This window comes from Caretta caretta, chromosome 8 (assembly GCF_965140235.1).
Source record: "Caretta caretta isolate rCarCar2 chromosome 8, rCarCar1.hap1, whole genome shotgun sequence".
NCBI lineage: Eukaryota > Metazoa > Chordata > Testudines > Cheloniidae > Caretta > Caretta caretta.
In genome coordinates, this window is record NC_134213.1 from 3338700 (window position 1) to 3364014 (window position 25315).

Consider the following 25315-nt stretch of genomic DNA (forward strand, 5'->3'; position numbering starts at 1 on the left):
CCAAAATGCGTGGGATTTGTTGGGAACACATGCAGGTATCTTAATGACATGTCTCCTGAACATAGAAATATGACAGCTTTGTGCCTTTTCACGACTTCCCCTGACAATTGCTTACCCACAAACAGACAGGAACCTTTTCCGGCTGAGATGTGCCTGAGTAGCCTAGCCCCAGCTCATTTTTTGTTGCCATCATCATAAATATATACACAAGTTCCTTGTCTCCTCTCCCTGTCCCATTGGCATGAGCCTCGGAGTGGGCTTCTCCCCTCCCTGTGCAAAGTGACTATAGATTAGAAAAGTGACAAGCTGGGTGAAGTGATATCTTTTATTGGACCAACTTATATTGGTTTCAGAGGAACAGCCGTGTTATATTGGTGAGAGAGACACGCTTCTCTGTCTTATCAATAGAAGTTGGTCCAGTAAAAGATTTAAATTTTTTTATTAAAGCTAATGTTAAAAAAATTAATATAATACAAAGGTAGGGAAAAGAGTGTCTGTACATCTGGTTTCAGAGTAGCAGCCGTGTTAGTCTGTATTCACAAAAAGAAAAGGAGGACTTGTGGCACCTTAGAGACTAACCAGTTTATTTGAGCATAAGCTTTCTTGAGCTACAGCTCACTTCATTGGATGCATTCAGTGGAAAATACAGTGGGAAGATTTATATACCCATTGTTTCATGTTCTCTGTGTATATAAATCTCCCCACTGTATTTTCCACTGAATGCATCCGATGAAGTGAGCTATAGCTCACGAAAGCTTATGCTCAAAGCAATTGGTTAGTCTCTAAGGTGCCACAAGTCCTCCTGTTCTTTTTGTACATCTGGGTATAGTGCTTAGATTATCCACAACTATAAAGTTAGTTTTTAAAAGTCATATGATAGAGTACATAATCAGCAATAACCCAAATTTAGGTGAATAGATTTAACAGTACAGTTTAGATATTCCGAACACTCAGATATATCACTTGTGAAAAGTTGTACAGAGATTTGGTTGTAGAAAGCAAAATATATCAGTGAGTGGCGACTGTCCCTCAGTAATTGAGAATTAGGTTAGTTGTCCATTTAGAAAATACAACATTACTTCACCCACCTTGTCTCTCTAATAGCCTGTGATGGACATGGCTACACGTACGCTGCAAACAAATTAGAATAATCGCATCTGACTCATTCTACACAACACAGATGTACAGTATCTGATATGAGGATTAAGGCCACGGGGAATCAGGCTATAGAGTTATAATAACCTTTGCCACTGCATTTAGTCACTTGCAAGTTCAGACAGGTGACAAGAAAGCCTGGCAAAGCAATGAATTCTTCTATCTGCTCTGTTTAGCTATCCCACTTTTGAATGGAAAAGGCTGCTCCAATTTGTCTCCCATAAGTCACTGGACCCACCTCTCAGCTATTTATTACCTCATTTGCTGGGATTTATCTCATATGATTTCTTAAAATAAATAAATAAATAAATAAATCAGAGCCCTCCCCCATTTTCTGAAACCAGGGAGTCCTCATCCTCGGCTCATCTCTTAGCAATGTAGTTACACCTGAAATACTGGTTTACAAACCATGTGCAAGATGAGGGGAGGATAAGACCATTTTAAGTGTGACTAATACCCTCAGCAACATGGAACAGCCTTTCCTTTCAGCCTCTCCCCCTTCCACTCACATACCCCAGCCTAGGAACGTAATGGAACAACTCAGGATATCAATTATCCTCCATTAGAAATAAGATGAAAACTTCATGCTGAATCTGTTGCCACTGGATGCCTAATAAGTGAAATTGCTTTGGAAACATGCTTCCGAAGAACAGGGCGGAAACATTCTACTGTGGTGTGGTGTAATCTGAGAGCCTGAAGGAAGAGAGTCTCCTGCTTCAAATGGGGGAGAGATCCTTTTCCTATTGATAATGAGCTGATTGCCATGGGGGTTCGGGGAATTGCCTGTTTTTCAGATGATCGCCTTTTAAGAACATGGGGGGAAAAGCTTGAAAAACTGGACTTCAGTAGGAAAACGGCCTTTTATTTAGCAGTTCTCAACATAACCGTTGTCTGGGGATGAGCTAGTGGTTCCAGTGTTGCTCACTCTCATGACAGAATAATATTTAGACTGGGGTCATGTTATTTCACAAAAATCTATTTCATCAGAAAAAAAGTTTCTAGACTTCGTGGTTATGGAAAAAAGCGTTAAGTGTGACCCAAGTATATCGTAAAGGCTCAAAAAGTAAATTAACAGAACTCCACATTTATTTATTTAAAATCTCCTTTCTGGAGGGCTTTACTCATATTTTTGAATGTGTGACATTGGCAATACTGTTTTACAGCAGAGGCCTGTCCATCTGGGGTCCCCTGGGCTCTATTCCTGGCTCTGCACTGGCCCAATAATGACGGTAGAATACCAGACAACCTGGCAGCTTTCCCAGGGGGTTGCAGTGTTAAGATGTGCTATATTTTCTGGGGAGTTTTCTTTTGCATCCCTCACTGATGTTTGCACTTCCCCCAAGAAGCAATTGTAGGTGAATTCCTGCAGGCAAAAGGCCAAGACAGGGTTTTCCTCAAGAAGAAGCAAGTCACATGTCCCATCTTGCTGCCATGCGATGTTTACGGCCTCCCTGTTCGCCTTTGTATCCATGACAGGAGAAGACAAGTGGCAATTGATATGCACGGGCATCAAGTGCTGAGGGAGGGGGAAACTCACTGTTATCTGCTCTTGATCCAGAGACAGGCTTAATGCCTGGCAATTTGCAGCTCAGGTACAGAGATTCCACTAGACTAGTGAGGATAACTATAGGGACATTCATTAGAGGCTTCCAGGCATCAGATCAAGTGGATTCTGTAAGGACAAAGTGCAGAGGCAGAGTGATACACTGTTCCAAAGGTCATTTTGTTTGCAGATCCCTTATCTGCAAAACACTTACTCCAAAACTTGAAATCAAGTGAAACTCAGATGGTTGGGTTTTGTTGGGGGGAAGAGAGGTTGTTACAAACATGAAAGGCACCCTGGGTGTGTGGAAATGTTGGACACTAGTTTTGAGCAAATGTGGGCAGTTTTGAGCCAAATAATGAAACAAGAGTAATGAGATAATATGTTTTGCATTTACGTAGTTCCTTTAATCTGATTTTGTCTGTCAGCCAGACTCATTCCCCAGCTATTCTTTATGCAAAAGTTCTATAGAACTGAAAAAAAGGAATTCTGTCCCTGCTGTAGAATTTCATTCAATTGTTTTCAAACCCACGCGAACACTACAAACAACATAAAGAAAGGATCCCATTCTATTTCAATGGATGCCTATACGTTTTGTTCCTATTCACTTTCAGAGGCCTTTCCCATAAACAATCATGTGAAGCTGTCTTTTTAAGGTGGCCCTGCCACAGACAGAGTGTGCTCTTAAGGCAGGAGTATCTTTTTAGGTTCTGTGAATTTGATTCAGTTAAATTGATTTTCCCTCCTTTCCCCCACCCACAGTCCTGTGCTAAAAATTACCTTTGTCTCTTCAGCTGTACTGACTCAAGCTACATTCGTACAGCGTAACCGGTTCCAGGGAGGGTCAGTCCTGGGACAGGAGAGCTTGAAGAGACTTCTAAGTGATGCAGGCTACAATGGGAATGATCCAAAATCTGGCACTCTTTCCTCTCTGATCATTACAGAAGCAGTCCCTCCACCTGGTGTTAAGCGGGCATTGTGCTTCAAGAGGTGCCTGAGATTTAAAACCAAAGTCCTGACCACTTTAGGCCAGTAAAGATAGGATGCACTGACGCAAGTGTGTTTCCTCTGCATTGCAGCTTCTACGGTGCCCTTAGAGGGAACCAAAGCATGAAGGGTGCATCCAAGTGGCACTAACCCCTGGGAGAAGGTGACAGCGAGAACCTGGTGGAGTGCAGAAGCCCCTTTTGACACAGCAAGCTGTGTTAGTGCAGTGAATCTGGACCATAGTTCAAAACTGTGTTGAGTCGGGCTTGTCCGCTCTTCCATCAAAGCTTTGTGTGTGTGACTGCGAACTGGGTTTGCAACTCAATGAAATTATTTTGCAGAAAGTGTCTGTTTTCCCTTGAAATTTTTCATCTTTCTTATTGTTGGAAAAGGAGGAGCCTGAAACATGAAGAATGTTTGGGTTTCGACAAAAAGTCAAAATTTTCAGCAACATTTAACAGCCTGCCATTTTCGCAGGCATAATTTGACATAATTTAGGATTTGCCCATTTCTCCAATGAGCCCCACTTTTATTTTTCCCAATTACAAAAAGCATCCCACATTTGTTGTACACATTGGTGGTTGCTGTGTCAGGGGACATATTGCCAGGTACCAGGTGCTTTATCGTCACAGAAGCATTTTTAATAGAGATGGAAGCTTCTGTTGACCAACACAGGAACAACAACAAAAAATACAAAACATCATCTCCGGCTGCACAGCATTCATGAATTAACACCATATTCAATCACAAGCAGAAATATACTTCACCATAAATAAATTTAAATTCATTGTACAAAAACCCCCAAGTAGCTCTTCGTACAAATATGGTACATTGGACAAGTGTTCTTGCAAACATTTTTTTTTAAACGTTCAAGAACAAAGTTTTGCTCTGGTTCACAAACACATAAACCAACTGAATTGGAATAATATAGGAGAAAAAGGACAAGAGTGTTCACCGCTCCTAACAAGTGTTGTTGGAGAAAAGAATGCCATTGAAGTAGAGTTTGAGTTGGTTTGATTTCCCCTTTCTACTGGGCTGCTCAAAATCAAGTACATCATCATCAAGGAATGGGGCTGTGCACTGCATTTCATAGATTTTTAAGGCATGAAGGGATCATTATGATAATCTAGTTGGACCTCCTGCATAACTCAGGCCACAACATTTTATCCACTAATTGCTGTATCAAACCCAACAACTTCTGTGTGCATATAAGGAACACATACATCCAGTCTTGATTTAAAGACTCTGAGGGCATATCTACCCTGGAATGTAAGCCCAGGGTTAGGAGAACTTCAGTGAGCAGACCATGTGTTTATTAGGCCTTGAGAGTCTACATTCATCTGTAAACCGCCCCCGCCCCACCCCCGGGTAGGAATTGTTGAACCCTGAGGCGCCAGCATCTACACTGCATTATTTGGACCTGAGTCCAACAATCCATGTCCCAGACTTGCTAGTGCCCTCCCTCCCCAAAACGTGGCTGCTCTAGCCTTTTGTTAGTGATGCAGAGTGGAGAAACCTGACTGTCCAGAAGACGTAGAAAGTTAGCCCATGGGATTGTAGGATACTTTTGGTGGTACCCAGAGCAAGGATCCAAGCCCTGGGTTAGCACAATTTGTGTGTAGACGGTAGGCTTGAATCTGAGTTCGAACCCTGGGCTTACTCTGCAGTGTAGACATATCCCAAGTGCTGGAGGATTTACCACATCCTTTGGTAATCTGTTCCAGTGGTTAGTTACCCTCACTGTTAATAATTTGCATCTTAAAGACTAAAGATTATTAGATTAAAAAGAACAAGAAAAACAGAAAAGGTTATCCAGTTCATTCAATGGCCCTATCTTGAAATCTTTACTAAATATGCAGTCAAAAAGGATTTGAGAACAGGAGCTAAGATCTACACAACTGACTTGCATCCTTTTGGTAGAAAAGGGTATTGAAATCAAGTTGCATGAATAAAGGTTGTATGACTGAGCCCTTGCTGCCATCCCACACTACTTGAGCACCAGCGTAAAACACCCGCATAAGCCCTACAGCTGAAATATACTCGGTTTTAATCATACGGCTTTGGTTTCCTGCTCAGAATTTTTTATTCTTCCCCCCCTCCCCCAACAGGTCCTGAGAAGGGCGGGGAGGTCATTTTGTTCAAGCAAATTCCCCATGCATGGACAACAGACACATATATTGGTCCATGCATTCCATTTCAGCTCATCCAACTGTGCTTTATAGGCCTCAAGAACTAATCCCCTAAAACAACAGCTAAAGAACATTACATTTCGCAAGCTGATGTTCATACGTGGTGAAATACACCACACCTCATTCACAGCCTAAGTGCTGGAAGACAGGCTCTAATCGCATACAGCCAAGTGTGTCTAGCTGCTGGAGCTAGGCCGTGTGGTACACTTCACCCTTATATATTAACCTTGTAGTGTTTTGTGCCACAACCAGGCCCACCGACAGAAATTCCGGGCCCCTAGGGAGGCGAAGCCCAGGGTGGAAGTGATGAATTTGTGACTTCCAGGACCGCCTGCAGGAGCCAATTGCACTGGCCTGTGGGGCCCCCCAAAACGCGAGGCCTGCAGCAGTCGTGCGCACCTAGGAGGCCTGCAGGCTTGGACTGCGACCCCTCTTCCCCCACCTGCGGGGTGGGGGGAAGGCCTCGGGCTTCGGCCCCCTCTCCCCCACCTGAGGTTGAGGGGCTTGGGCTCTGTGCCATTCCCGGGGTCATGCAGTGACTTTGTTGTCAGAAGGGGGTCGTGGTGCAATGAAGTTTGAGAACCCCTTTAGCCCAAGAAAAAATACCATTTAGGATCTTTTCTGTCATCTCATTTCACACACAAAAAAATAACATACCTGATGTCCCCACTCTGCTAACCCAGATTTTTTACACGTATGTAGGTCCACTGACTTCAGTGTAGTAACATCAGGCTGATGTAACAGAGCAGGGAACCAGGCCTTTCATCCTTAGTAGAGGAGCAGTTATCATATATAAAGCAGAACCTTTCAATGTTTGTGTCCCTGAACATGCTGTTCTTCCTCCAGACGGGATGGAAAAAAATCCCCCCTCTCAGACTCAAGTCTTTTCCTGCCTGATGATTTGAGATGATTTGAGTCAATGATCTGAGATGATTTCCCTCAGCCTTCATGTTAGTTTCAGATTAAAATGCACCAGAGATTTCTTTTTGTAGCTTAAACAGCTGCCTCAGGAAACTCAAGGTGGCCAATATGCCCAGCAGCGCTTGAGGGGGATATTCACTGGTTGCCAGGGAAACAGAGGTAGGTCTCTGGGAGAACAAAGGCATCTCCCATCAGAAATTCACCTCTAGCCAACAATATTGAGATGGCTTCTGGTCTCAGACAGAATGTTCCAGACGGGACACCTTTTCAACTGATCTACTTACTGTTCCCTCAGACAGAATAACTGCTCGCTGTCTCTGGCTTCCCAGCATTTGTGAGAGCAGTGCATTGTCCTAAATAAGCTGAACCAAGTGTCTGGGTTATGTTGAGATACAGTGCACCAACACTGCTGTATTACATAATGGCAAAGGTCTGATTTAACCTAAATAAAATCAAGAAATTAAAACTTTCTTAGTGGTGAGGTCAGGGTGGATTAGGAGAGGTGCATGTGGCCTGGCCAGTAATTCTTAATTCCGGAGAGAAGGTTCTGGTCTCATCTCTATCTGTGTAAATCTCGAGTGACTTCACTGAAGTCCAAGGGGTTACTCCAGGTTTACCCCTGTGTAGATGAGATCCGGATCTGGCCCCTTAGCTTTTGCCACATCAAACAAGACCCTTCATCTCACTTCAAAGAAGCTGATGTGGGGAAGAAGGGAACACAATGAGTTTTGAAATGTTCCTTGATGTTTCAACTAGGTTCTTTTAATCTCACAGGATCCTGGACAATGTTAAAGAATCAGAAGGAAACAAAATCCTGTATTTGCTTTGTAGAACCCTCCGGGAACTGTATTAATTTCCTTTCTGATGCTTATTTCATTTCCTCTGCTCTAAAGGATCCTGCTGTTTCTGTGTGATAGGGTTTCCGTTCACCCCGACTGGCACTCTCCATGCCCTGTAGGCATATGTAGTGGAGGAACTCATTTGAAACAAAGAAAACTGTCACTCAAGAATGGACACAAATTGTAGCTTCCAGCTCATTGTCGAATGTGGATGTTTGATCCTTGGCTAAAAGCCAAAGTACATGTACATTCTGGAGGTAAGCTGGGCTGCCAGGATCACTGATTCCTCCTCCCACCCCAGGAATATAGCGAGTAGAATTTTCAGGTAAATGTAGCACACAGCATTCATTAGGAGATTTCACTGTTTACTCCCTGGTAGATACAGCTTCAGGGGGCACCTCTTCTGAATTAGTAGTGGGGATATGGCCTGTAGTGGGAAAACACCAGGATGGTATCTTGTCTCCCAGCTCTCTGAAATGCAGAGGACAGCCATTCAGTCACTCACGGCTAGTCTGAAACCCATGCATCACAAAGCCCCCTTACCAAGCAGCGGAGAGAGAGTCTAGAAGGGAAGAAGACGTGGTGAAAAGAGCGGGGAAATCTCCAATCCTAGATGGACAGTGATGCTAGACTCAAACTCTGAATCAACTTGGTTTCCTTTCTCTGGTCAGGCTACTTCTTCCCCTGTGGGCTGCCAAGTGAGAAGCACTGCTATTCTGCCTCACCAAACAAGGGGCGTCTTCAAACTCTCCTGCAGCAGTCATGCATCACAAGGGGAAGTTCCACATACCTCACTGCACCCGCAGTGGGAGATGGCTTCTGGCGCTCTGAAACAATCAGCTTGTGCCTGGAACTCGACACCTAGGACTCTAATATGGCTTCAGAGTTTTGGGTTCGACGGGTCGTATCACAGAAAAACAAAACCAAAAAAACCAACCCACCGCGTGGAAGAAAAGCACATCCTGCCCCCTCCCACACCCAGTCTTAAAGCTACAGATAAAGCCAGCCACAGGGATGCTACAGCACATACACTCAAACAGGGCCAGATCGGAAGATGTGTGTGTGTCAGGTGTACCCAATCTCTCTTGTTGCCAGAGCCACATGGTCAAGTTTCCCCTTCCCAGTTCTTGTTCTGATCCAATCTTTCTTCCTCCCTAATCCCAAAGGGGTTTAATATCCATGCTTAGCAAGTGGTAGCCAGGGACTGGTGGATGGGGGGCTGGAAGCAGCGCACGTGCTCAACCGTGGAGCTGTCTGTTTCCACCGACTTCATGTACTTGTTCAGGATGGCGAAAATCTCGTTGTTCAGAATCTGATACTTCCTGATGCGGTCAGCCATCTTCTTCAGGGGCTGGAGGGGGGAAAGAACAGGCAAAGAGAGATGAAGCAATCCCTCTTGCTCAGCTGGAAAGCATCAACAGTACCACTAGCCCACTACTAAGAAACCTCAGTGGGGCAGTTACAACCCCTGTTACATTTCCCCACAGTGGACAGCGAGTCACCTCCATTCTATAGGCCAATGAGTCATGCCAAAGCGTGACAGGACCAGTATGCTGTAGTCAGAAGAACCCAAGTCTAACCTCATTCCCCCTCCTCCCCAACTTACTTATTGCTAAAGCCAGTGCAATTACAGTATGGCTAATGGGCATTATTATTATTATTTGTATGCAGCTCCCCATGGCCAAGCTGAAGGTCCGTGCTCTAAGAGCAAAAGGGTTCAGTTCCCATGCCCCATTGAAATCTTGGCTTCTCTGCTGCAAGTCCAGGTAGGAATCCCACAGCGGATGGCTCTCGCCCAATCTGGGCATTGTTTAAAGACACAGGGCAACACTAGACACGCTGGGTCCCCCGCTGGGGATTCAGAGCCTTGGGATCCATCTGTGAATAACAGCGCGATCCAGTGCAAGAGCAGGGAGAGGGTAGTTTTGCGTTACTGACCCTTCAAAAGGGGGTGGGAGGTGGCTGTCTCCGGCCTTACCACATTCTTTATGATTTCATCCTTCCCATCCTGCCTCTGCACCTTCAGCAGATGATAACAGAAGTCAAAGAGGTCGAAGCGTCGCTGCTGCCCGAGGAGAACAATGACGGAGCAGCCGGCCCAATTCAAACCATCTCCAAAGCACTGCCTGAAGAGGGCCAGAGAGACGTGAGGGAAGCTGCTTAGAGAAGGGTTGTCCCACATGATATGAGTCACCTTCCTCACCGAATTCCTGCTGTCTTGACTCTTTCATGCAGCTACAGCATAGATGTGTGTGACAGCAAATGAACTAAAAAGCAGCCATGCAGAACCCCCGTGGAGCCAGCCTGTCTTCTCAGAGCTCACCCAGGCAGCATGGCCTAGCAGAAAGAACTTAGAAGACCTGGCTTCTATTCCCAGCTTTGACAATGAGCTGCTCGGTGACCTCCAGCAAGTCACTTCCTCTCTCTGTGCCTCAGTTTCTCTTCCCATCTTTTATCTTCCTATTTAGCTTGAAAACTCAATGGGCAAGGTCTGTTTTGCTGTGTTTGTACAGCACCATGAGGCCTTGATCTTAGCTGGGTTCCTTAGGGGCCCCAGTAATAGAAATAAAGAACAACAGGATGCAAGTTGTGAGAAAAAGTTAAAACAAACCTTCCTCCCCTAAAAAACTAAACAGACCAGAAGGCTGCAGCTAGGCCAGGGGTTCTCAAACTTCATTGCACCGTGACCCCCTTCTGATAACAAAAATTACGACACGACTCCAGGATGGGGGACCAAAGCCTGAGTCTGCCTGATTCCAACTGCCCCAGGTGGGGAGCCAAAGCCTGAGCCCCGTGCCCCTGGGTGAGGAAGGGGTCAAAGCCAAAGCCCCAGGGCTTCAGTCCCAGCCAAGGGGGCCTGTAACCTGAGACCTGCCACCCAGGGCTGAATCCCTCAGGCTTCGGCTTTGGCCCTGGGTGGTATGGCTCAGGCTTCAGCTCCGAGTCCCAGCAAGTCTAATCCAGCCCTGGCGACCCCACTGAAATGGGGTTCTGACCCACTTTGAGGTCCCGACCCACAGTTTGAGAACTGCTGAGCTAGGCTAAAGCAGTATAATATCACTTCATTGACAAGGGGTTGTTTCATCCCCACCCTTATTGTGGCTGTGCAGAAATGAAGGAAAAATATCAATGCACTTGGTGTAAGTGGAAGAGTTGTTGTGAAATCTTCCTTTACACTAGGGATAACCCTGGTATCTTAACCAGTGCTCCCTCTCTCTCTCTGTTGCCTCAGGCTGTGGGAGATGTAGCTGACAGTGGCCTCATTTCCCTGCATTTTCAGCTCAGTGCCTGTCCTCACTTCATGCTCTATCCCTGCTTTTACATTTTCTGCGAATGTTACTACTTGTGAATGATGCCAAATCAGCAGCCCTGGAGACTGGGGTCCTCTGCTCAGCCACAGAACAGGCCTGGCCCAATCTCCCCAGTTCCACTGCAGTCCTGAGGGATAGGCAATGCGGCCTAGTGGCCAGAGCACCGCACTGGGACTCAGGAGACCTGGATTCTATTCCTGTCTCTGGCCTGTGGAGGGACTTTGGGCAAATCGGCACCTCTGTGCCCTCATCTATACCGGGGATAATGATCCTAACCTGCTGTGAGATCTACTGACAGTTGCTATACAAGAATGCGGTGTTATTATTCCAGTTCTGTCTCTCAGCCCATTGTATTCCTGGCCTCTCTTTGTGGGGGATGGCTTTTGTGACTGGGATACCCCTGGCAGCGCCAAAACTATTTCATACGGGCTGCCATTAGACAGTCGTGCCCAGCTGCAGCGGGCTTTGAACTGGCAGTGGAGGTAAAAGGCTCTGTATTACATTACTGATCTCTGAGCCATCCAATCCCCGCGCCCCTGTGTTATAAATGATGCTCTAATCACCACCTTGGTTGTTACCTAGGGTTCCATATTATCACAACATGCTTCTCTGACTAAGAGCCTGGGTATCCCTCAGAATCCCGGGCATGCCCAGCTGGCACACGTTCACCGACAAACAGCGTGCATACTCACTCTGCAGTGAACTCGTTCGTCCCCACGGGGATGCAGTACACAAACTGCATGGCACTCCAGAGCCGGTGGAACTCGACACACTCATCCACGTGCATGACCCCGTTGGTAGGGGGAGGCCCACGCCAGATTGGGTCCTGCAGGTAGCTGCGAATGCGTGTCAGGATCACCTCGAACATGGAGAGCCCGCAGCACAGCCGCTCCTTGGTCAGCAAGTCACCCTCCCGAGCAATGGCTATTTGCTGAGAAGGAAGATAACCACAGAAACAAAAGCGGATGTGTAATGACCTCCCTTTTGGAATTCTGCACTGATCGCCATCCCGTCTCTCTCAGTTCTTTCACATTTGATATCATATTCCATGCAAGACCCAACCTTACCTCTGACAGATGTTCCCAAGGTACGCCCCTCCTGAGAACAGCCATCCCACTTAGGATAGGGCAGAAGAATATAAAGGACACAGTCCTCAAATATTTTTCATAACTCTAAACATTTTTATCCTTTGGAAATAACTGAATACCTTGGAAGTTAGAAGCTGAAGTCTGTTTTCTTCCAGAAGCATTTAGCCTCAATCCTGCCTGCACACTGCTATGTTACTGTGGGACTACTCATGACTGCTGGACTGCATATACTGGATTGTTTCTGTCATACCACTCATGGATAGGTTTCAGAGGAACAGCCGTGTTAGTCTGTATTCGCAAAAAGAAAAGGAGTACTTGTGGCACCTTAGAGACTAACCAATTTATTTGAGCATGAGCTTTCGTGAGCTACAGCTCACTTCATCAGATGTATACCGTGGAAACTGCAGCAGACTTTATATACACACAGAGAATATGAAACAATACCTCCTCCCACCCCACTGTCCTGCTGGTAATAGCTTATCTAAAGTGATCTGGTTTAACTTGGATTTAAACTTGGTTTCAGATGTTCTGGTTTAACTTGGATTTAAACTTGGTTTCAGATGTTCTGGTTTAACTTGGATTTAAACTTGGAGAGTGGTCAGTTTAGATGAGCTATTACCAGCAGGAGAGTGAGTTTGTGTGTGTATGGGGGTGGGGGGGGGGGGAATGTGAGAAAACCTGGATCTATGCAGGAAATAGCCCGACTTGATTATGTAAAGAGTTGTCACTGTGTGGAGGGTGAGAAAACCTGGATTTGTGCTGGAAATGGCCCACCTGTTGATCACTTTAGATAAGCTATTACCAGCAGGACAGTGGGGTGGGAGGAGGTATTGTTTCATATTCTCTGTGTGTATATAAAGTCTGCTGCAGTTTCCACGGTATACATCTGATGAAGTGAGCTGTAGCTCACGAAAGCTCATGCTCAAATAAATTGGTTAGTCTCTAAGGTGCCACAAGTACTCCTTTTCTTTTCACTCATGGATAGTAGACCATGAAGCCTGCTCTGTTACGGTCGGGTGATTGGTAACACCTGAGCTGAGCACACTAGTTTGTGATTCTAGTCCCTGAACACACTTGTTTGCTATGATAGGATTGTTCAGAGCAACTGATCCAATATGTGTGTGCAAATACCTAATAGGCACACACCCAGTTAGACATATGCAAACACTGGTATGCAACTGTGCATGTTTAGCTTTGAAAAACTGGTTTATGCAGACTTTGAAAACAGGATGCAAGAACAGAGAGGATGTCGGATACATTTTGATTCTCCCAGCCTTGCCATGATCTCTTTAAAAAGCAGGAATGATGTAACATTCTTGGCTTGTTTTCTAGGTAGGATTAAAAAAAAAAGCTCTGAAAAATATTTGAAGCCACCAAAAACTTAGTACTTTTCCCCCCCAGTATATTTTAGAAGAAGCTTGAGGTAACCAACTTCATGAACTTTTGGGGGTGAAATGTATAGCCGCACCGAGAACTGAATAATACCTACTCTCAGATACACCCGTGCAAATCTGGAATAGTTCCATTAACATCCGTGGAGTTACCCAGATGTACACTGTGTAGCAGAGCAGACTCTGGCCTCATTTCATCTCCCAGTGACTGTCACTAACCCTAGGGGCAAAAAGGTGATTTAGGGCATAAAAGCAACTGTGTCCTTTGCCCTAGCAGAGCAGCTCTGATTATTGTCTGTAGCAGCAGAGAGTTGTGCTAGTTTGAAAAGCATCATTAGTTAACTTTCCTTCGTCTCTTGTAATTGTTCTGTTTCGTGCCATTTCCACCTGCTTTGTTGACTCCCACTGCTTCCTCCCAGGGCCCATGCAGTTCGTTAGGAAAATGGTACATTGGGTTACAATTACCTTTGCCAAGCGTAACAAGGTAAATGGAAGCATAGCTTTGTTACCATGCGTGCCTGGCCAGGGAGTCAAAATGTGTTGGGTTTGCTGTGGTCACAGAAGATCACCCCTGTTTGAGTGTTTGTCGAGGTGTTTTATTCCCATGGACAGAGCACTTTACTCCCGGTGTTACATGGCACATGCATCACAGCAGATGTCACACTTTCTAGCCCTACTGCCCGTGCTAGGGGGTTTCCTGTGGCTTTATGCAGGCTTTAAGCAGCTGCTACATTTCTGACTCTCCCAGTAGCTTCTATAACAAATACATTTTTATCTGATCTGGATCAATACTGGGGTTCCAGGGATGCAGGTCGCAGATGGAAGGGGCAGATGTGTGGCCCAGGTAGACAGTGAGAATGTGAGTGCTCAAATTACTTAAAAGACAGTGCATCCAAATTAATGTCGACTTGTGGGGATCTGGTTTTGGAAACATCTGGAGCTCATTCCGCTCAGCTGATAGCCCTAATAAGTAACATTTTAGCCACCTACAGAGACAAATCTAGTGGCAGCGGATCCAGCCATCCACTCTGTCCTTTTTGTTGCCCTAAACCACAGGTCCCCACTAATCAAAATCCAGGAACTCCTGAAACTCATCTCCACCAGACGTTTAAAAAGCCCTGGCCGTGCTCTGACACCCCATTTCATTAGAAGTGGTTTATGCAGGCAGTAGCCTAAAGCCTTTTTGTTTGGTAAATATTGAAACTGGAAGTTCTACAATTACTGTCTGCTGCAGTTACAAGGACAGCCTGGTAGCATAAACGCACAAGGCCGTTAATATTTAACGAAGAGCAAATATACAGAGAAAGTCAAGGGAGAGTACAGATTCTGCAAGGCAGCAGCACCAGCTCTAAATCTGTTAAACTTCGGCATGTGGGTTTCACATAACTGCTTCACTTCCCCGGTGGTCAGACCTCAAGCTGGTAGAGGTGGCAGATATGCCCTAGTAGATAGGTGGGTAGACTGATTCCTGCTGACCTGCAGAGCAGTGTTAAACTCACAACTGCAGCACGCTTGTAGCACAGCAGCTTGCCTACAATTTCAAGGCAAATATATTTAATGGGCCCACACCCATGTGCCCACTAAATCTGCATGCACATGGGCTGGTGGGCACAGAAACCGACATGACTTTAGAGTCTGCTCAGCAAGCTGAGGGACTGTATTATTGATTAACAGTATTTTTGTTTGTGGGATCCATACGCCATGCACACCAGTTTCAGTGTGGTCAGATTATCTGGAATGAACTAGTCCAATAATCTTAATATATGATTTTTGAAGAAACTGTAAAGGGACCAATTCTGCCCTCAGATGCACACACGGGGCTAGCAGGGACGAAGCAGGATCCACAAGCATGCAATCAAGGGCAGACTTTGGTCCTATGGCTGATCATCAGAAGGCCTTGATATAAAGCTACTACTGCCATCTGGCTACTACTGCCGTCTGGCTGCCCACCAGGCTGACAGCAGCTGGAGGGCAACACTCATATATCAAAGCCAGACCTAGAGTATGAAGTCCCATCATCCTGTCCCAGTTGTCAGAAACACGCCTGTGTTGTGTTCTCGTGAATAGCTTTACGGTGGGAGGGTGAGGGCAGCATACAACTCATGAGCTGCGGCAACTAAGGGTGGGCTTTGCAGGTGGGTGGGCTTTGCAGGAGTGCCGAATCTCTCACTGACTGTGGGGGGCGCGGGAGGGGACAGTTAGGCTCACTCTGCTAAATGTACATTTTCTCATTCTTGTTGGGGAGTTTACTCAATGAGCCATTCTGGCACCTTTGATTCTGCACTGAAGTCACATGCAAATGATGATTTATGTCCTGCTCGCTGCCTGTTTGCTTGTCATTGTATAAACACAACCTACACTTAGCCCCCTTTTAATGCACAAACCCTCTACAGCTTGGGCCAAAGCCATAGAAAGACTCTCACTGACTTCAGTCGGCAGTGGATGAGGCCCTTAACCACAGCATTTATTATGTAAACTGCACAGGACCAAATTTTCATTAATGGCATCCAAACCCGAACAGCTGAAATGTGCTCGTAAGTTTCCAGACACCTGTTTTTAGGTGCCTATATCTTCTGTGCACAAAACCATTGATGTTTGTGTCCAAAACTGCATTTCCAGGAGCAGACTAGTAGCCGTGGGGCACTATCAACAAATACAGTTGTGTTTATTTACATCTGAGTTTCTGAGTTCTCATAACTTTGGTTCCCAAAAGTATGTACGTGAAGAACTTGGGAGCACACTAGAGTGAGTCAATTTTTAGTGGGAAAAATGAAATACCTTTTGTTTGATCATTATAAATATGGTGAGGAGAAGCAGCAAGTGGACTGTATACAGTAGAATTTAAGGATGATTTTGCAAGGAAGGATAGACACACACACATAAAAGCACAGTGGTGATTTATATCTCAACAATGCCCCTTTACAAAGGGAACTATATGGGAGATGAGAAGTGCCAACAAATCAGAACAGAACCCTCTGCTACACTTTCTGTTTTTTTGCTTCACACTATTCCCAGAGATGCAAAGTTCCACATGACCTTGAATTATAAATATGATCCACTGGAAAATAGGAAAGTTAATTGCCTGGATCCTGTCACAGATCTGTCACTTTTTATTGCTGGATGTTCATTCCAGCTACAGAAAATTACTGTGTGAGGAAGTTAATCTAATTCAGTGTCTCAAATACATCTTCTTCTATTAACTAAAAGAGAGCAGCATTTTGGTAGAGACAGTGGGTGAAATCCTGGCCCCACCGGAAATCACTGGGGGTTCAGCCATTGGCTTCAGTGGAGCCAGGATTTCAACCATTATGTTTGTTTATTTTGGTAAGAGATTTAAAAATGGGATCATAACTTCAGCATAAAAGATAGATCTTTCCATTAAGGCCCTGATTCAAGGAAGCATCCCTATGCAGGAAAGCATTTAAATGCATGCTTAACTTCAAGCACACGCTTAAGCCCCACGCACATGTTTAAAGTTAAACAAGCGCTGACATGATTTCCTGAATATGGATGGACTTAAGTGTGTGTGTAAATACTTTTCTGAACTGGGGGCTTAAAGACTTGATGGTAATCTCCCAGGTCAGTAATAACCCCCACATGTCCCCCCACAGAATTCCCTCCTGTGAAAATACCTATGGCAGTAGATGGCAATTTTCAAAGTTGTTAATGTTCAGAGCTGGCTTCTGAGCATTCACCCCACCACCCCATTGCAGAATGGTTAGCACCCTGCCTTCCTGAAAGGAAGCACTAACACACCGTCTTTACACCAGCTCCTAAATCTCCCTGACAGGCCTCATCAGCTGCTAGAGGCAAGGGGTTAAATTTGTCTGATCAGCAGAAAAATGGCAGTCCGGAATAAAAATAACTCAGATGTAAGCGACACTTTCCCCGAGAATAAGTGTGGGTAATTCAATAAAGCACCTACCCAGAGATAATTCTCTTCTCAGGGCAAGGGAGGAGCTGTGCAGCATTTTGGAATAAAAATTGGAGCACTTTCCTAAGGCCAAATGGGCAATCGGGGGACTGCTGGGAATTTTCAGTAGCCATTTCCCGGGAGTTGAGAAGGAATCCTTACCTGAGGAGTTCCCAGCCTCTCTATTAAGGGAACCAGGTGAAGTGGGGCATATTTGGCTTCGAGACGCTTCATGCGTACCTCCAAGCGTTCTCCTTCTGTCAAGCGAGCAGCAAACAGTGACATAAGACTAGGCAGTGACAAGCCGGCATTTCTGCAGAGTCGCCCGGAGCTGCCTCCCCACCATCGTCTGCTCTGACTCTGGCTCAGGGGGTCAGAACACCAGCGGGAAAGGGAATCGGGTGACGTGCTGCGGAAGGGGGTGTAATTACAGTCTCCGCACTAGCAGCTTCATTGTGAGTTTGTAAAAGGGCCCTGTTTTGACAGCACAAATCTGACTATTATCAATCAGCTGTGGTGCATTTCATGCTGTCATTCTCCAGGCCCGCTTGCACATTGCTAAATAGCTTCTAAAGCGGAAAGAAATGAAATGGCTAACGAGTGCTTCAACCTGGGTAACTAGGCTATAAACATCCTGGCTGGCACTTGTCCTCCACCTGACTTTCGACTCATTATTGTCTATGAAAGGGCAGAACGCAGCGTAAGAAACAAATCTGCAACATTAAGGGGGGGATTCTAGGTATGGGAATAAGCACTGATCTCTGCTTCCCTCTTGACTTCTTACCTTTGATGTAGACCCTGGGCAAAATATTTTGGAAGGGAGCAGCATGCAGCAAATCACAAACTTCTTCCTGGGACTGAGGCAGGAGGAAGAAAAATAAAATAAGTTAAAAAATTCCTTAAGGGACTGAGTATATGGCTCAGGGGGCTGGCGAGAGCACATGGACCCATTCACCTCTAGGGCAAGCATTCAAATCCAGCCCAGTAGTAAAGTAAGAGGTCTGAACCCCTGTGAAGTGAAACTGGAAAAAAGTACCTGCCCAAAGCCCTTTAAACCTAAACCAGAAAGGTTTGTATAGCTCCATTAAATAACTTCCTGTCTGTACAAGCCCAGAAGGCTATATAAAGCGCTCACTGACTCCGAGTCTAGAAGCACATGAAGGAAATGATTTCCATTTTACTCTAACTTGATGACTTCCTATCATTTATTTTCTAAGGATCTCAAGACAGTCTCTTGATAGGAAGAACTTGTTGGCTTAATTGCTGCAAGGTGTGTGTGTACATACATATATGAATCCTAGAGGCTGTTACTGAACCTTACATAGTATGTTCATTTGAATAGACATTTACAGCCAATACTATCAGACCAAAGGTGTGGTGCACCCCAGGCAGACTAGAGAAGTCATACAAAAAGGGCTAGAAAAGAATAACAAAATGAGATGCCACTTGGAAAAACACATGCCAGCACACTTGGGGGAAATTAATCCAAAACACAGACATACAAGAGGGAGAAACCTGGAAATAGTAATACTGAAAGAGTGATGGCCGACAACAAATTGTATATGAGTTTGCAATGGGAGACGGCAGCAAGGAAAATGGAGAGGTTACTTACCCAGTAGCTGGAGTTCTCGGAGATGTTTTGTCCCTGTGGGAGTTCCACTTGCACCTCTGCGTCTTTCAGCGGAGATTTTTCTTCAGCAGTGTCCATGGGTCTGCACCTGTGGCCTACACATCCTCAGGCTCTGGACCGAGGTTATACAGGGAGGGGTGGATTCGCCACCATACCACTTCCTTCTCAACAAGTTCAAAGGCAAGAACTCCGAGGCAAAGGGGACAGAAAGGTGGGTAGTGGAGCACCCGTAGGGATAAAACCTCTGAAAGAACTCCAGTTACAGTACAAAGTAAGTAACCTCTCCTTCTTTGAGTTATTGTCCTTATGAGCACTCCACATTTGGTATCTCCCAAGGAGTACACCTATTATGGGGGAGGGAGCTGAGAAGACAAGTTCAGAACACTTCGGAGAGTGGCCTTACCAAAGGCTGCGTCTGATCAGGAGACAAGGCCATGAAGTATGTGGTTTTGAAGGATACGTGGAGAAGGGAACAACGCCCCAAGAGTTCAAAGGCGGGCGGGGGCTTCTCAAGGCACGGAGAATTAATTAACCTCCTAAGGTGGAGTGAGCTGCCTGATGTGAGGGAAGACGTTGGTCGATTCCTTCGGGAATCTTGTGGTGGTAGGAGGAGCACAAACTGAAACCCCTTCAACTGGCTGGCGACAGGCTCCAATGGCAGCTCGGTGGACTTTAATAGAGCTGAATGAGAAGCCTTGGGTTTTTATATGTAACAGGTAGTCAAGCCCGATAGGGAGATCAGTCTCGGATGGGCTGTGCACACTAAAGCTGGAAACACTTCCACTTTTACAAGACGGCTTTTGTCATGGTGGGCTTCTGACTGTTCCACAGTTCTGCCTGCAGCTCAAGAGGACAATTCTGCTCCAGGCTCAAGAGCCGTTGAGGAGCCGTGCATGGAGGTGTAACAAGGCGAGATTGGAATGGGTCACAAAGCCTGACTTCGGGGCCAGGAGGTCTGTCACCAGGGGGAGGAGAAGAGGTGACATCAGAGCCAGAGGAACCATGTTGGGGCTATAAGAATAACAACTGATTTCTCTTCTTTCAGCTTGTTCAAGACTCTGAGGAGCAAAGGTGTTGGAGGACAGGGATATAACAGCACTCGAAGCCAATGAGTGAGGAAGGCATCTCCCAGGAAATTGCAACTAAGTCCTCTCCTTGAGCAGAAGCCCATAGTAGCAGGAGTGATTGCACGTCCTGCCTCAAGCACTGCTTGTGAAAAGGATCCCTGAAAAAGGACAAGAAAGGGGAGGAGGATTTGAAAGGGACATTGTAGCCTGATGAAATTACTTCCAGCATCCATCTATCCAATGTGATGAGCTTCCAGGAAGGTGTGAAATGGGAGAGACACTCCCTATAGGGTGGGTAGGAACAGGATGGTGCAGCATAGGATCCATAGAGTGGGGGAGGTTCGTGGCCCTTGACCAAAGGGTCAAAGCGGCCTAGGTCATCTGCTGGACGGTAGTAGCAGATGGCCCCTTCTTGTGATACCTGGGCCTCTTTTTATGTGGGTCAGTTGGTTTCTGGAAGACGAAAAACTAAACCAGGTGAGACTGTTGGGCCATCAGCAATGTATTTTCTTTTGGTCGCAGTGATGGAAGTATCCTGGGATCACAGGTCACCCAGGAGTCCTTGAGAGCGTGTAGGGACTTGACAGTTGCATCACTGAAGAGCTGGGACCCTTCAAAGGGGAGGTCTTCTACAGTATTCTGCACTTCTCAGGGGGAGACTGGAGCACTGCAGCCAGGAAGCTCACAGCATGACTAGGGCAGTAGCCAGAGAGCAAGCTGCTTTGTCAGCTGCACCGAGAGATGCTTGTGAAACTCACACACCTCCTTGGTGTGGTGTTCTGTCCCATCTAGTGGCACCAAGACCACTGAGAGTGAGAGAGAGAGATTGAGTCTGCTCTACAGTCTGAGCTAACAATCAGCTGATTTTTAGCTCATGCGGTAGAGGGTCATGCACTGAGGTTCCAGGTTCGATCCCGCCCGCCAACGACCGGGGTCTGTCGGTGTTACACTTGCTAGGACACTTTGGCAATGGTCTGTCCTTCAGAGATGAGGGCTTGAAATTGGTCCTTCTGATCCTGTGGCAGATGTTCAATACATTGTGAAAATTTGGCGTACTCTTGCAGCCGAGCAGATCTAGGCGGTTAGGGTCCCTGTCATTGGGGTGGAACTCGACTGGTCCTCTCTGTTCCTTACGTTGACGGCATTAACCACTGGGAGGGTGAGGGTGTGAAGAGAAAAGTGGTATTTGGAGCCCTTGGCCAGGGTGTAGCATTTTTTGTTAGTCCTCTGACAGGTGAGTGGAACGGTGGCAGGTGTTTGCCAGATATCACAGACTGGTGACAAGAGAGCATCGCTTACAGGCATTGCTCATTTGCCTGGAGATGTGATGTGGATGGAGGATATCCACTTAGAGAGTCTCACTGATCCTTCCTAGTGGACTTCATAGAGTCTCAGCCACGCTCCTCATCAAAGAAGAACAAAGTGATTTTGGGCTGCATACATAGAGGCATTGTTGCACAAAGAGGTTTTGGTCTGTTTCTGTGCAACTCCGGGTAGGACATGCATTTGGGGCTGGGTATACCATAAAGAGTCAGCCAGAACAGAGCTGTGAAAATGATCAGGGGCCTGGAGGGAATGACTCAGTTAGGTCTATTTTATTGTGCAAGTAGATCTTCCTGTTTGGGATGCGTTGGCGGAGGGCCCATAACCCTGACAACACACTGGTAATAGTCTGTGGCATGGACCGTGGTGGGAACAGAGCTGTGAATGCTGTAGTGTGTTTGTGAGAGTGCAGGGTGTGGCATAGTCAGCACTGGAGGTGGAGGGAAGGGGATGGCATCTTGGGTCTTATATGGACACTGCGGTTTGTGGCACAGAGAGTTCTGGGAGTGGGCACAGAAGCATGGCATGGGCATGGCATGATGTCTTGTTACCATGTTGGCAGAAGCATCCTCTTGTTCGGATGCAAATTCTGTCCCTGCTACTTCAACCCTGAAACATGTCCCGATGGGGAAATTATTTTCTCCAGCTGCTGTGGCCTCTATTTGTATTTGTGGCCTGTATTTCCCCATTTTCTGAGCAAGAATTAGGAATGTCAATAACATCTGTCTCCTCCCTCCAACCAAGGCTTCCTGCCTTACAGCACGAACTTGAGAATATTATTGATAAGGAACAACAACAAAAATTGTGTGTCTGTGTGGGTAGCGGGGGAATGGAAGCTACTTCCCCACCTTAATTGTACCATTCACTATCAGCCAATAGTCTAATGCACTATAATAGGTCAACTGCTACCATAAAACAACAGTAAGAGCAATTACATCCACGACATTAGACCTCTACTACAGGGAAGATTATAAAGCCGTTAGGGATGTTATCCAGTCTGATCTAATCTGATTGAATCCTCCCCATACTCTGTAACTCTGATCAGATGGTTCCTTTCATGATGTGGACAGGAAAGTAAGATATCCTAAGATGTCCTCTGGAACAGAATCTCACGCAAGGCATGACACCTTGTGCCTTGCATGGATGAATCTGGAAAATGACTGTCTTTGCCAGTCTTCATTTTAAACATGGGACTAGGTGCTCCTTAATAAATCAATGACTTTGTCACTGGATAAAAAAGGAAGTGCTCCCCACATCCTCCTACAAAAAAGGAAGTTCCTAATTAAAATGTGTGTGAATTTTTGATGCTCATGAGAGTCTCTCCATTGACTTCAGCTGATGCTGGATTAGGCCCTAGTGGCATAAGAGAGAGCCAGGCGTGAGTGGGAGTAAGTACTGTGGTACCATCCTGGGCCCACTCTGCCAGGCCACCTCCATTATGTCCCATAATCCTTTGTTCAGCTTCAGTCCTGGGCCTTTTTTGAGCAGATGACGGTCAATCATGCTTGGCTACCTGGAGCTCTTTGGATGTAGACATATGCCGAGTAGGCTGAGCCCATCCAAACAATTTCACTTGGAACTGGATGGAGATTTAGAACCCAGCTTCCCAGAGAGGAAAAGCCAAAGTCTCCACTTCCTGTGCCACCAAGCTTCAAAGCTTTTCAGCACAGAAGGGCCCTATAGCCTCACGTTCTCATGGTGGGTGGAAACTGATGCCTTCCGAGTACAGAACTACGTTAAGTTCTGAATGAAATTCCTTACTGAAGAACTTAAAGATCAGAGAGACGTGATACAGGCTGGTTATGGAAACCCCACCAATATGGACTTTGATGGTAACCTTCCCAAATGGGACCTCGGAAGCTTACTTTTGTTTCCTGGACTGCCCGCATGCTGCTGGTACACTCTCGGTCTCCATGGCAACACAAGAATGCCTTTCCACACCAATGGAGCGTTATTGCTACGAGACCCCATAATGTGCACTTCAGATAGCCATTTCAAGGTCAATCCGCCCGCACATCCAGCGTGGGGATCTGACAGGGAGGCGGGATCAGAGCCCCAGCAGAGCATGGGAGGAGGAGGGCAGGATACATTTGGCTGCTATCATTATATAGGGGCACGTTTGTGTACCTCTAGTTTTCTTAACAAAATGTAATGTAGTGCTCCTGGGAGGTGCTGGGTGGACAGTACAAGAGACTGACTGTGTATCTAGTGTATACTCGCTGTGTATCTAGTGCAAAACAGCACAGACAGCAGCAGCAGCTCATGTGCCCCCCCCTCCCCCCCAGCTCTGCCCAACAGGCTCGACCCACAAAGGGTGTGTCTCCATTGAGGTTAGCCAGAGTTATCTACACTGGAGTTAACTCCTCTTGCGTTAGCCTAGTGGCCACAGTGCAGAATACCACTCAAGCCGCACCGAGGGGTTGTGTTAGCAGCGGAGGAAGCTGGGCTGGCTCAAGCTGTAGCCTACACACCCAATGGGCTAGCCCACTCCAGTTAAATGCTCTGCTGCACTTGAGCTAAAGGGTTTTGTATGTGGATGGGGCGTGAGTCAGGGAAATGCTCAAGCTGTGACTCGAGTTAGCTTTGCAGTGGAGACAAGCCCCAAGAAATCTCACCAGATCAGCAGTTCTTGTGAGAGTCCCTCTGTTTGCGGCTGCTTCATTATTATTATTTATTTATATTGCAGTGGTGCCTAGGTGGCCAAGTTGGGGATAAGGGCCCTTTGGTGCTCAGCACTGTACAAACAGAATAAAAAGATAGTCCCTAGAACTGGATCTAGGAAACAGACACCTCCTGATTCTGGGTCTGAGCTGAAATCTTAAACGACCTCAGGTAGCTCTGGATCTTGGATCTGAAAGTAAATCTTCCAGAATTCAGATCTCAGGTTCCACTTCAGGGCCATTTCTAACTTAAATATCAGTGAGTTCTTTCCTTGCAGGCTGCCCTGGCTGTCAGGGCCACAAAACCAGTCTGTGTAGTGTTGCTCCTACACCTTTAGATGACACACACACACAAAAATAACCCAACCCCAGTGAGATGGTGAGTAGAGGTGAAGCTGTAGACTGTAACTTGCTGAAATTAGAGGTTTTGCCTTACCAGGGCCTGCTCTATGAGGAGGCAGAACAGAATAGCATTGCCCACTTCTCTAAGGCTCTGGAATACATCAGTCTTCAGCTCTGCATACTCAATGATGTCCTTCAGCTGGTGATGGAAAAACTCCAAGATTCCTAAATAGACACATGAAGGGTAAGACGATCAGGAAAGGAAGAGCAGCAGAACCAAGCTAACCAGTGGCTCATGCAAAGAACCAGTCAATGCCTAATGTTTTCTGACCATTAACTGGTTTCAGAGTAGCAGCCGTGTTAGTCTGTATTCGCAAAAAGAAAAGGAGGACTTGTGGCACCTTAGAGACAATGCTCAAATAAATTTGTTAGTCTCTAAGGTGCCACAAGTACTCCTTTTCTTTTTGACCACTAACTGTGATCCTGGACTACTAATTATAAATAACCCCCCTCTTTATGAAAGGTCTGCAACCAATAAGCCTGATTCTCCTCTCACACCTGAGTAAATAAGGAAGAACTCACTTGATGTCAAAGGAATTGCATAGATGTGAAAATAGTAGATAGGAGAATCAGAACTGTTCTGGATGCCTAACTGTTCTGGATGCCTACCTGGACCAAGCAAATCTTCCTGACCACCCCATTTGCAAAAAGTTAGTGGTACTGAAAATAAACTTTACATTTATCCCCGGAATCAGTACAGCTTTTGGGTCAGCAACAACAAACCTATAATAATGTAGTTTAAAAAACCTTGAAAGCAAAACAAAATACTTTTTTAAATGTTCCAGATCAGTGATTCATGTTTCCATAGAGAAACTTTCAATAACTTGCCAAGTGTAGGGGCTTTTGACATAAAGTACATTCTGTCATCGGTCACAAAACATCTGATGCTGGCTCTC

General features: G+C 46.0%; 1 protein-coding gene across 5 annotated transcripts in view; it reads right to left on the reverse strand.

The window, feature by feature from the left end:
* Positions 1 to 2001: 2001 nt before the first annotated feature.
* The window catches only part of CYFIP2 (cytoplasmic FMR1 interacting protein 2), a 79078-nt gene continuing 55764 nt past the window's right edge, over positions 2002 to 25315 (reverse strand). For 4 of the 5 annotated variants that reach the window (XM_075131232.1, XM_075131233.1, XM_075131234.1 and 1 more), the window contains 6 exons: positions 24454 to 24584; positions 18122 to 18194; positions 17500 to 17594; positions 11638 to 11876; positions 9613 to 9760; positions 4305 to 8985 (listed from right to left, as the gene is read on the reverse strand). In XM_075131232.1, the coding sequence (XP_074987333.1) occupies positions 8818 to 8985; positions 9613 to 9760; positions 11638 to 11876; positions 17500 to 17594; positions 18122 to 18194; positions 24454 to 24584 (854 nt within the window). In that variant the 3' untranslated portion in view covers positions 4305 to 8817. Of the gene's footprint in view, positions 2828 to 4304; positions 8986 to 9612; positions 9761 to 11637; positions 11877 to 17499; positions 17595 to 18121; positions 18195 to 24453; positions 24585 to 25315 lie in introns of those variants that run through there. The other variant, XM_075131235.1, reaches the window with a different exon arrangement.